The following is a 12,639-nucleotide window of genomic DNA, read 5'->3' on the forward strand; positions in this document are numbered from 1 at the left end:
ACAATCCCCAACTCCCTGGGCAAGGCCTTTTTTTTTTTTTTTTTTGAAAGAGCAAGGAGCTGGGGTGGGCAAGACAGCTATGGAGGGGGCTGGGAGAGGAGGCGGAGGTCAGGCGGCTCATGGCAGAGCCCCCCATGTGGCATGGGGAAGCAAAGGGCAGTGGGAATCGCCTCCCCCGCCTGGCAGCAGCCAGTGTCTCTGGGATTTTTGCTCAAAGAACTGGGAGCTGGGGCTGGTGGGGCAGCCATTGACAGGGCTAGGAGAGCAGATGGGGGATGGGGCCAATTTGGACATTCGGCCAATTAGGCAGCAGCCAAATCTCTGAATCAGATTCGGCTGAATCAATTCGGGACATTGATTCAAATCACTGAATCAAATCACTTCCCTCTGAATCAGCTGAATCCAAATCCGAAGCGAATACTAGCCACTTTGCACAGGCCTACTTACCACATACACGTGATACAAGGTTTGCTTTCAACAGTTTGAGGTGCACTGTCACAGAAACCCCTGCACCTATCTCTTTGAACCTTGGCGGGCTTTATGCCCTCAGAAGGGGCTAGCATCCCTGCTGCATTCATCCCACTCTGCCTTAACACACACAAGTGATATGAATTTTGCTTTTAACACTTTGAGGGGCATTTTCACAGAAACCTCTACACCTATCTCCTTGAAAGTTGGCAGGCTTCATGCCCTCAGAAGGCACAACCATCCCTGCTGTTTTCATCCAAATCTGCAAAAAATGCCAAAGATAAGTATTTTAGTGATTCCCCATTATAAGTCTATGGCCGAATCAGTGAATTGGTGCCGAATCTTTGAATCCAATTCAGCCGAATTGAATTGGGACAATGATTTGAATCATGGAATTGAATCACTGTCCCTCCGAATTGGCCAAAACCAAATTCGAATTGAGTACTTGCCGCTTCGCACAGGCCTACCAGTTTCCTACTGAAGAAGCACTCTAGGTCACTAGCTTTAAACATGTCTTTTAACCAGTTCTGATTGCCTCCTGCACACTGGTGGACCAACATACCTCCTTCTTCTGGATCTCTAAACTACCTTTAAATATTTATAGGGAAGTACACACTGGGTGTCTTTTTCTTTAAGCTGGGCCACAGAACTATGTATGTCAAAATCCAATCCACTTCAGGGCCAAGTTTCTTAAAGCAAGCTGAACTCTTAAGAGCACAATAAACATGAAAGATATAGCATCAGTGTCCAGCAAGAGGTATGTCAAATGTGGTGGGTTTCTTCTTAACACTTAGAAAGTAGCAAGTTGATTTAGAGAAGTACAAAGAAGGAATATCCTAGCAGGATCCTGCCATGGCAGGGGGTCGGACTTGATGATTTGCTCAGGTCCCTTCCGACCCTACCAACTATGAAACTATGAAACTAGGATAGGGAAAGAGTAGTCCTTCAGGTGACAGCAGCATGCTGTAATAATTGTAATTACCTATATATGGGGCATTAGGCCAAAACTAACTAGGTGGGGGGCAGTGGGCCCTGTTGAAGGCTTACACAGCTTCATAAAATGCAGGAACTCAGTAAGAAAGTGCAGTAGCCTAAAAGCAGTCACAAAGGCAGCACCATATACCAACTTCCCTGAAAGACCTTTCTAGCTCTTCTTCTTTTGCTGTGGTTTCTCCAGATAAGGGTTTTGGTTCTTCCAAAAGAACAGCAATTTAATCTGGTTCTCTCTAGCCTTTACTCAACATCCCTGACTATTCCTGACCTACCTATGCATTGTACATTACTCTAGAAAGTAATTGCCTTACTACTATGCAATGCTTTGGTTCTCATTTATTTGCTAGTGAATCTCCTGTTTTCTATTTCTGTACTGATTTGAAGCCATTAGACATATAATAATAAAGTTTGACTTTGCTTTCTCACCATGATACTTTCTTTTGTGTCTGTAATTACAGACTCCTAATATTGTACTAAAAAAATTCCCCTTTAGATCTCAAAGTCCTTACAACCATTAATTAATTCCACTGTTTAACAGTGCTGTGAACAGAGGGAAAATGTTTATTGTACAAATAGGTACATGAGTTACAGAGGCTAAACAACCTGTCCTAGATCACACAGAACTTCAGAGGCAGAGCCAGCGTACCGACCCAGGTATCAGGGATCAGATTCTTCACTTCAAACACAAGGAGATGCAGAATGAATCTTGTGGGCCAGCTTGCAAGTCTTCATGGACAGTGCCCAAGAAAAGGCTCCCACTCAAAGGCAGGTGGTGGCAGCATCACTGGGTATACACCTGTACATATTAATTTAATTCCCATCCTCTTATGAAGAACCACAGGTACACCTAATTTTACATCACTAATCATGATGAGGAAAGCTTCAGCTCATTCCTCACCATTTCCATTCTTTACCTTTAGTTACATAAAGGTAACAAAAACTGAATTTCTCAGAAATACAGTTATAACTTTCTGACTTGTCAATGGTACAAAACTCTACATGGGGATTCACTCTTAGAGTGCCATACTGGCTACAGTGAAGCACAAAACCATGTTACATAGCCATCTTAGTAATAGTTCTGTTGCTTTTAGAACCCAGGTTCCCTTCACCAGAGTTATTTTTCTTAAGGCCTTGTTACACGTTCCACTTTGAGCAGCTCAAATGTTGACCAATGTTAGTGCTAGCTTGAATTTGGAACAGCCACTTCTTAAGGCTAATAACCTTCTCTGTCTCCCACCTGCACAGCTGTGACATGCCACTAGCAGTCTGGTGAGCAGGGGCCTGACTGAGGAGCTACAACTGTGAGTTGCCTCTACAGGGCTGCTGAGCCAAGACAGCTTCTATCCCTGGGTGGGGTGGGATGGGGTGGGCAGCAGGAACATAAAGCTGGAAGAGTTAATGGGATGGGGATAGGTAATAAAATGAGAGGTGGAAAGGAAATGGGGATGGGAGAAGCATGGTGAAATGAAGGACATCAGCCACTGAAGAATGAAGTAAAAATAAAGAGAAACTAAATTAAAGAAGGTCTCATATTTTAATAAATTGGAATTTGCCATTGGAATATGGGGGGTGCTGGTCATGCTTCCCAGGGTGGCTGGGAGGTGGGAGAAGTGAGGGAAGGCACTTTTTGGGAAGCTACTTCCCCTGCCCTGGGAAGGAAGCCTCAGCTCATGGGGACCCAATCCTTTCCACGGGGCTGCAAAGGTCACACCCTTAGGGGCAGGAGGGGGAGTTGGCTTGGTGCCAGAAATGCCCCTTGTGTAGTAGAGTTCAGGGGGTGGAAAGTTTGCCCCCACAGAACAGGAGGGTGGGGAAGGGGACACTGCATCCTGGGACGCTGGAGGACTGCAACTTGGGCTGGTCATTGGTGAGGAGTGGCTACATATTAATGGAACAAGAGCTAGGTAACATGGATCAAAGAGAAATCTGCCCTGGAGTGGGATAACTTTAAGCTGCCTAAAGAGTGTTTAAAACTAGTTTCAGGTGTTAATGTGCAGACAATCCAGGGGTTAAGAGCTCCAGGAGCTGCCTAAAATTAATGTGTAACAAGGCCCTAAGGCCTTGTTATCCACTACACGGTGAGCTCAGATGTTGATGGGTGTTAGTGCTAGCTCGAGTCTGGAGCAGTCACACATTTAGGTCAACAGGGGCCTGGAGGACTGAAAAGTAAGAATCACCCACTCCCATTTCAAGCTTCCTCTCCTGTTCTCTGCCCCCAGGGCTCCCCTGCTTCCCCTTGCCCCTCAGGATTCCCCTGTACTCCACCCCACACCCAGATCTTCCTCCCCTGCTTAATTGTGACTGGCCATACTGTCTGTCCCAGGGGAACAGGTAGGAAAGGATTAATCTGCCTGCCAAGCCCCAGCAGTGGCTGCCACCAGGTTACTTTTCACCTGGCTGAGCCAGGCCCATAGAGCAGCAAGGGTGGCAGTGGTGGCTGGGCAGGTAGGTTAAGCCTTCCCTGCTTGCTCCCCTGGGGACAGACAGCAAGGGAAGCCACATGTAAGCAGGGGGTGAGGAGGGTAGCGGGACAGTGAGTGGGAATCTGGGGTCCTGGGAAGGGTGGGCCCAATCTGGACTGGTGGGGGAAGAGAAGTAGGATGGATGTTTACACTAAGGTGTAGCCCAGAGTGGATAAACACAGCTGGGCAACACAGATCAGAGATAAATCTGTCCTGAGTGGCATAACTTTAAGCCACATAAGCTTAGTTTAACCTGCCTAGGTTGAACCAGGTGGTAACAGGACAAATATTCTCTCTGGACTCAGAAAATGCAGGCTAATGCCTGCAGTTGCTCAGGCTAGGCACTGGGGGATGCTAGAGCACACCTTTAGCTACAGGGATCTATGCTGGAGAGTGTGGCCAGTCTGGGCTGAACTGGCCAGGGAGGAGTTTAATTCCCCCCTCCCTGTCCCACCAGCACAGACCCTAGCCGGGTCTGCCGGGCACTCCCCCCTCACAGCTGCAGGGGCCCCTGAGGCAGAGGGGGGCAAGGAGGAGAGTTAGTCTCCCCTCGACTCCCATTGGCAGCTGGATCTGCCCACCATCACTACCGCGCTCACTACCTGTGGCAGAATAGGCCCCTGCTGTCCCCTGCACCAGACGCTAGAGGAAGGAGGAATAAACCCTGTCCCTGGCCCCTCCCCCAAAGGGCCCTGTCTGGCTGTGCCCCTGTACTGCTGCTGCAGCGGGAGGGGGCAGGGCCTTGGGGAAGCAGCCCCTGTCATAATGTTGGAGAACATGAGCACCTTCCCAGCAGGGGTGCTGCACTGCAAGGAAGGCAGAGCTGCGGTGGGCTGTGCATGGCAGCACTGGGGCCCGGAGTGGGCGAGAGCCCTGCAAGCCCCCTGCAGTGCCACCATGCTCTGCAGCAGCTCTGCTGGCCCCACTGCATGGCCCCTGCCAGGAAGAGGCTCATGCTTGGGGGAACGGGGACGGGGGCTACTGCCCCTGTCATGGTGGCCACTGCCCCTGTCATGGTGCCCCTCCCCTCGCCGCTCCAGCAGCTGGGCGGGGGCGTGGCCATATGCCGCCAGCAGGGCCTCTGAGGGTGGGGGCTGGGAGTGGGGTTATTTCCTGTTCTGCCCCAGGGGCACCGCAGCCAGGTTTGCCCACCCAGGTTGCAGTCGCCACTCGGTCTGCACTCAAGGCAGTGTCCAGTGGATTCTGGCCCTGAGCACAGACTGAGCAGCAGCTGCAAGCCAAGCAGCGGGCAAACTCGGTCTGTGCTCGGGGCCAACCCCCTCCTGGCAGGAGGGGGCTTATTCTGCTAGACGTTGCCCCAAGCACAGACCGAGCAGCGGTACCAGCTGGGCCATGGAGACCCGGCTGCAACGCCCCAGAGGCACAACAGGGAAATACCCCTCTCCCTCTCTCCACCCCGAGAGGCCCTCCTGGTGGCATCTGGCCCTGCCCCTGCCTGGCTGCTGGAGTGGCAAGGGGGCAGCCACCATGACAGAGGCAGCAGCCCCCATCCCCATTTACCCAAGCACAAGCCTCTTCCCAGCAGGTGCCATGCTGCAGGGCTAGCAGAGCTGCTGTAGATCATGGTGGCACTGCAGGGGTCTTGCAGGACTCTGGCCTGCTCTGGACCCCAGTGCTGCAGTACTGCTGCTGGGAAGAGGCTTGCACTCCCCAACATTATGACAGGGGCTGCTGCCCCAAAAAAGGGCCCTGACCCTTCCTGCTGCAGTGGTGGGATGGGGGTTATTCCTCCTCCCTCCAGTGTCCAGTGGAAGGGACAGCAGGGGCCTATTCTGCCACAGGGAGTGAGCACAGCGGTGACGGTGGGCAGCCCCAGCTGTCAGTGGGGTAGAGAGGAGACTAACTCACCTCCTTGCCCCCCTCTGCTTCAGGGGCCATGGTGCCCCATTGCTGCAGCAGCGAGGGTGGAACGCCCAGCAGACCTACCTCGGGTCCCTTCTAGTGGGATAGAGAGGGGGGAATTAAACTCCTCTCTGGCCAGACACCTGTCCCTTTCTGTCCCTGCTCTGGCTGGGGAGCTGAGGGGCAGGGCGAGCCTGGCTGGGCTGGAGCAGAGATCCCAGCCCAGAGAGCATGCCAGGATGCTAGGGGAGTCTGGTTTAATTTAAACCAGGAAGGGGTCTGGGACAGACATTGCATAAACTGGTTTGAGCCTGATCACTTAAATCTAATACTGCATTCAACCGGGTTTATTTCAAACTGGTTTCAGCCATTTTGAAACTAGTTTATTTGTACTGAATGTTTGTTCTGTTACAGGCAGGTTTAAACCAGTTTCTGATCACTTAAACCGGTTTGTGTGTAATGTCTGTCCCTAGCTCTAAAGAGTGCTTAAAACTAGTTTCAGGTGTTAATGTGTGGACAATCCAGGGGTTAAGAGCTCCAGGAGCCACTTAAAGTGAACGTGTAACAAGGCCCTTAGAGACAAGAATATCCTTACTGAAGAAGAGATGCACGTGCCAAATATTTTGCTCTCATCTAGGTGAGAAAACTGGGCTATAGCATTGATTTTTAATAGGAAAACAATGTACAGATGAAGCAGCAACCCAAATCATCAGTTCAGTGAGGGGTAGGAGTTCAGGTGAATTTACTTGTGACTGGTTTTCTTTCCATTCTACTAATTCTATTCCTGCTTTTTGCCATTTTCAGTTACCTGTCTTCTCTTCTTGTTACTCATTTCACTTTGCTCTTCTGTCCGTCAGTGTTAATCTGTCATTCAGGGTACCTGATGGTGTAACTACAGTTTCTCCTCAACAAACTTCAATTATAATTTACATGCTCACATGTCATGGAATATTTTGGAATATTCCTATTCAAACATGTTGTAGTTTTTCATTAAGTAGAGAAAAATATAATTAATATTTTATCCAGTTTGCTAAGCTGGGACAACTAGAGGGGAGTCAATTTGTAATATATAACATGAAATGGTTTTCTGTGTACCTACGCCCAGTTATTCAGCGTTTGGCTAATTGACAGGTGTCTTTGAAAGGGCAAGCAAAGCTATTATTCAAGTGACAAACATCTGTCTTCCAGTGATGACTCCTGACTTGGCAAGCCAAACTAAAACTTGTTTTACATGCAAAAAATGCTTCAAGAACAATTAAACAGTCTGAGAAGAAGGTTTTATACAAATTGCCACATGTATTAACAAGGGGGGGAAGCTTCTCAAACAAGCCACCTCACACAGCAGAGAGTATAAAATTCTAGCAAGAAAATAGATTTTTGAATTGGATAACTGGGGCTTTCTAAATACTCTGAAAGCTTAAAGCTATTCTTTACTAAACTGCTAACACTATGTTATTCAAGGGCTGCACCCCAGCTAGCACATGGGGATTTATCAGGAGCTCTTGCAAAGTCCCATACATCTCATGTGCCAAGAGTGTCTCAGTTTGCTCTTCTGGCATAAGGAGCCAACTGCCAGCCAGCTATTCAATTAACTACTATCAACCAAATATCTGCCTACCAAATCTATATTGTGCAGCTCCTTACTTCTCCAGCAGCAGCCAAACCAATGGCAATTTGCTACCAACCTGCCTATCACCTGCAAGTGTACCATCATCTTGTATTCTGTCTTCTGCCAGACCAATTAATTGCTATTTGGATGGCTCCTATTGCAGGTACAATGAAGCAATCTTCAGTAGCGATGGAAAGGAGACAATGCAGCTCTTGAATGACCGCTTGGCTTCCTACCTGGAGAAAGTGAAATCCCTGGAGAAGGAGAATACTGACCTGGAACGCAAAATAAGAGAGTGGCAAGAATGTCAAACCCCTCTTGTGTGCACAGATTTCAGCTCCTGCTACAGCACCACTGAAGAGCTCCAGCAACAGGTATTGGCCCACAAGGGCATTTTATAATTCACGTTCAGATTGATAGGATCGATTGCAGCCTGTTTTGAGCAACTAGAAAGTCTGAACATGTTTTTTCTGAAGCACAGAAAAGTAACTTTGAGAACAGTTTAAAAGTGAGAGAGGATAGAATATTACTGTACCTTCACTCAGTAGTAAACTCATTTTCCAGATCTGCAGTGCCAGGGCTGAGAATGCCAGATTACGTCTAGATATTGACATTGTTAAAGTGGCTTCTGATGACTTTTCTTTCAAGTAAGTATGTGTAAATTGGACTAACCATGTAGCCTGAGGCTCATGTCTTTTTAAACCATCATTCTGGGATTCTAAACTAACTTTAAATGTCTTCCATGTGCCACTCTGAAATGTCTCTTTTAATTGAAAGCAGGGGTATCAAACATAGGGCCTAAATAGCAATGTAATCTGGCCCATAAGGCTTATAGATGTTTTGGAATTTGGGGGTTGGGTGAATGGGAATGGGCCCACTGCTGAAATATGGGGTATGGAGCCCCACTGGAGACATGTCAGTGTCAGGGAGTGAGCAATGGTTGCATTAACTCCAACAATCCCTGATACCGCTTGCCCTACCGCTAGAGGTGGGGATAGAGCCCCATGGTCTGGATCGAGCCCAGGAGCTAGAGGTACCACTCATCCCTAATTGGGCTGGACAGTCCTGGAATAGGAACATCAAGTCCTGGTCCCAGGTTGCATTTGTCCCAGATTCTCAGTATCATGCACGGATACGGGTTTTCCATTCACCGCGGAAAACCATGGGCAATGGCAGGTTTCCCCTTGTAGGCTGGCAGCCTTCCAGCCAGCAAGGGGCTGGTTGGGGCTGCTGGGAGTAGGATGCAGGGGGATCCAGAGGTCTTGGGTGTCATACATTCAAGTGTCTACTGATCCTCAGAAAAAATGTATTACAAACAAATGGAAAAAAACCAGGAAATACACACACATATAGGCTTCAAATTGGAAAGATATATAAATATATCATTTTATTTCATAAGTAGAAATGATACAATAGAGGACTTACATTGAAAATGAGGTGGGTTTTTTGCACACAGTTCATTTACTGTTACTCTTGTTTCGTTCAAAAGGTATGAATACGAATGTGGGCTTTGCCAGAGTGCTGAGGCAGACATCAGTAGTCTGCATAGATTTCTGGATGACCTGACCCTATGCAAGACTGATCTGGAGACAGAGCTTGAGTCCCTAACAGAGGAGCTCCTCTGCCTCAGGAAGAACCATGAGGAAGTAAGAATGAACAGTGACTAAACAGTAACATAAATTAAGATGTGGAAACATATAAGTATTTATTAGATCTAAGAAGAGATACAATGGCTTTATAGATAAGAGGCCAACATTCTTGTTTCAGCCACTATTTGCAGATAGCATTTGTGGTCAACAGTGAGTGAAGCTCCATTTAACTTTTTCTTTAAAATTGTTTATACTGGTTGCTGTTAGGACTTCATTTGTCAAGTCTTTGTCATATAAAGAATTTACCAGCATTCCTTTATCTAAAGGCCTGTAAAGCTTCATCCAATTTTATCTTGGATATCATCTAAAGTACTCCTAATAACATGCACATACTCTCTACTTTCATTCTCCAGTATTTAAAACATCCTACTCTGGTACTCTTATTACCTCCACTCACTTTACAATGTACTTTTTTTTCAAAAAAGAAATAATTGGCTTTCTTAGAAAATCAGGAACATTTGCTGAATTTCTCTCCTGCACTTTAAAACACTGGAAAATGAATTTTGGAGGAGGGTATAGGAAAATGATCGTGTTAACTTCTATTTCTGTAGTAGAATTTGTATTGACCTGCATTGTTGGTGATCAAGAGGTTAGAAATGAGAAAGGCCACTACAAGAGCATAGGAGATATCCATAGGTGGTGTTTGATGGGAATGAGAAAAATAGATCCCTTCTAAATGTTTACTCTCTTATTCTTCCATCCCCCTAGGAAGCTAGTCCACTTCGACATCAGCTTGGTGACTGTATTAATGTAGAGTTGGATACAGCTCCATCATGTGACCTGAACAAGGTCCTGGAGGAGATAAGATGCCAGTACGAAACCTTAATTGAAAAAAACCAGTGTGAAGTTGAGGACTGGTACCACACTCAGGTGGGCATCTCATGGTAGACAAATCACCAAGAAATTCCAAGCTCAAAAAATGCCCAACTGTTTGTTAAAATGGAGCCAGAGTTGTCTAACTTATCCGGCTATGTTTCAGATGGAGGAACTAAATAAGGAAGTGATCTCTGATGAAGAACAGCTGCAAGGCTGCCAAAATGAGATCATTCAGCTAAAACACACTGTTCAGGCTCTGGAGATCGACCTGCAGACCCAGCACAGCCTGGTGCGTAACACTGAGCACTCACTATGCCTTTGGCATCCCTGAAAATGACCCATGTCCGACACCCTGCTCATTTATCTGTGTATCTAGGGATTCTCTTACACTGAAATGACAACCAGATTCCAGACATGTTTGTGACAGCTGGCTATGTGGCACTGTGGGAGGAAGGCCCTGACACATCCAATCTTAGAGTGGGGATTTTAAATCAGGCACCTCCATCAAGTCTTTCAGAGATGCCCCACTGAGTTGCTGCAGGCTCATGTTATGATAGGTGCTGAAAACATGGATCTCATAGGTCAGCCAGAATTCCCTAGCCTACAAAATGGACGCTGAAAATGGAATAGAACTAACTGGGTCTGTTTTCAGAGTACACAGGCAAAGCGCAGATCTGGCCTATATGAATAGCAGCACTCCTTATACTCTTTATTCCATCCCACCCTTGCCCCCTTTTCAGAATACTGCTCTGGAAAGCACCTTGACAGATACTGAAGCCCGCTATAGCCACCAGCTGTCAGAGCTCCAGTGTCTGATTAGCAACATGGAGGCACAGCTTGCAGAACTTCGGTCTAACATACAACACCAAAACAGTGAGTACAAGGTCCTCTTGGATGTGAAGAGCCAGCTGGATTGTGAGATTAGTGCTTACCGTAGGCTACTGGATGAAGAGGACTGCAAGGCATATCACACAAGTGATACACAGACACAAATCTGCTGATAGTAAGTACCCATCTATACAAAGATCTGCCAATACGATTAGAAGTAATGTTTTAAAAATAAAAAGGCCCTCAGTGCTTTATGTACCTTACCTGTATAGTTAAGAAAGTCTTTCTGGATTTCTTCAGAATTCCTTTTTAGCTGAGGCACAGATCAACTGAAAGGATTAGTGAATTTTCTAAAGCACACTTTCTTCTGCTGAAATTGCTGTTTCACTTGGAGATTAGATCGGAAATGTGCATCACTCATTTGCATCATTTCCAACTTGGATTCTTCCACGTATTGTTTCTTCCTCCATTTATTCCATGGTACAGAGCAAATAGCTCAGACTAACTTTGGGGATGCTTAATGTATCTTTGCATTTGATGGTGGGAAAAAAGTAATTTGTTCTAAGCGCCGAAGTTATGTCTAGTTTTGAATGGTTCCAAAGAGAATCTCCTTTCATTCCCAGCTACTGCATAAAGAGTCCCAGCATCTCAGTATAATTTGTTCTGCTTCAAAAACATAATAGAAAATGGTTCCTATCGGGTCAATTCTTTCTGGATTTAAATCTCTTACATAATATATTCTTCATGTTGTTTGTATTTATTTCTTTTACATTTAATATTGATTCCTTTGAAGTCTATTCTCTAGATACTTAAATCTCTCCAAAATATTGTTGTTCTTCCCAGGCTGCCCAGCTGTCTCTGGTTTGTAATCCAGACTGTGCAAACTCCATCTGGTAAACCACTCTGTGCACCAAAGCCAATGTTCATGACCTGCTTGTTCCTCTAGCTATAGAGCCATTGTTCCAGAAAAAGAATTGAACTTGGCTCTACTCTGCTGCAAGTCCCATGCTGCCTGTTGTATCAGCAACCCATGTCTCCAGAAGTATTTTCCCACTTTACAAATCTCCAGCATCCGCAGCAAACTTATCCAAGGCATCAAAGCAAAAACCGAATCAAGCAACTGAGAGAAGAATCATACTTCTTCTCTTTGCTTGGGACCTTACTCAAGGCTTCTTACCAAAGTTTTGTACACTGAAATGTACTGGCCAGGTTCTTAACCCAGCCTGTTTCTACTTTTGAAGTTTCCCTCTTCTATTCTGCTTTTCTTAACATCAAGATGCAATGAATTTTTTTATGCTAATAAACTTCATTTCTCTGGCACAGCAAATCTGGCTCATGCTATCTATTCCTTTTTAGCATGTTCCTGGCGTGTATTTTACCAAGAACCATTGTACACATTATATTTTATATAAATCCTGTGGAAAGAGTTTCCTTAATGAGCTGACAGACTGATTAACCTTACCTATGGCTTCCCGGCTATAAACCCCACCCTTAGTCCTCAACTTCGTTTGCTAACCCTCGAAAGTAGAAATACAGTACTGATGCTCCATGAAGAGGGTTAAAGATTCAAAAAAACAAAACATAACAAATTCCTCACTCAATATTTAAGGGCCTTAGGCTGTTCCTATTGAAGTCAATTAGAGTTTTGAACTGATGAAAAAATTCAAAAATGCCGAAATAATTTGTAAGCAGTCTCATTTTTAGAAGTGATTCAGTTACATCAAATCCACTTTAACTGAAACAGAAGGTAAGAGTTACAAACACAACTGGAGGTAGATTCTTAAGGCCTTTATATGGCTTTGGAGGCAGGTAAGTTTAGTTTGATTTTCAAAAGCCTCTAGGCCTGTAAGACAAGGTTCTTTGAGTAAATCCAATATATTTTATTAGACCAACTCAAATAATTGGAAAAAATTCTTCTTAGCAAACTTTTGGGCACAAACACCCTAGGTCA

At 45.8% G+C, this 12,639-nt stretch overlaps 1 protein-coding gene across 1 annotated transcript; it reads left to right on the forward strand.

Moving 5' to 3' along the window:
- The first annotated feature begins 1,193 nt into the window (after positions 1-1,193).
- On the forward strand, positions 1,194-11,791 carry LOC102377177 (keratin, type I cuticular Ha6-like). Its single transcript, XM_006022574.2, has 8 exons — positions 1,194-1,225; positions 7,523-7,769; positions 7,960-8,042; positions 8,885-9,041; positions 9,753-9,914; positions 10,024-10,149; positions 10,601-10,863; positions 11,532-11,791. Exons 1-7 carry the CDS (start codon positions 1,194-1,196, stop codon positions 10,859-10,861), a joined length of 1,068 nt encoding a protein of 355 aa, XP_006022636.1. The 3' UTR covers positions 10,862-10,863; positions 11,532-11,791.
- Positions 11,792-12,639: the final 848 nt, after the last annotated feature.

This window comes from Alligator sinensis, unplaced genomic scaffold, assembly GCF_000455745.1.
Source record: "Alligator sinensis unplaced genomic scaffold, ASM45574v1 scaffold886_1, whole genome shotgun sequence".
Lineage (NCBI taxonomy): Eukaryota > Metazoa > Chordata > Crocodylia > Alligatoridae > Alligator > Alligator sinensis.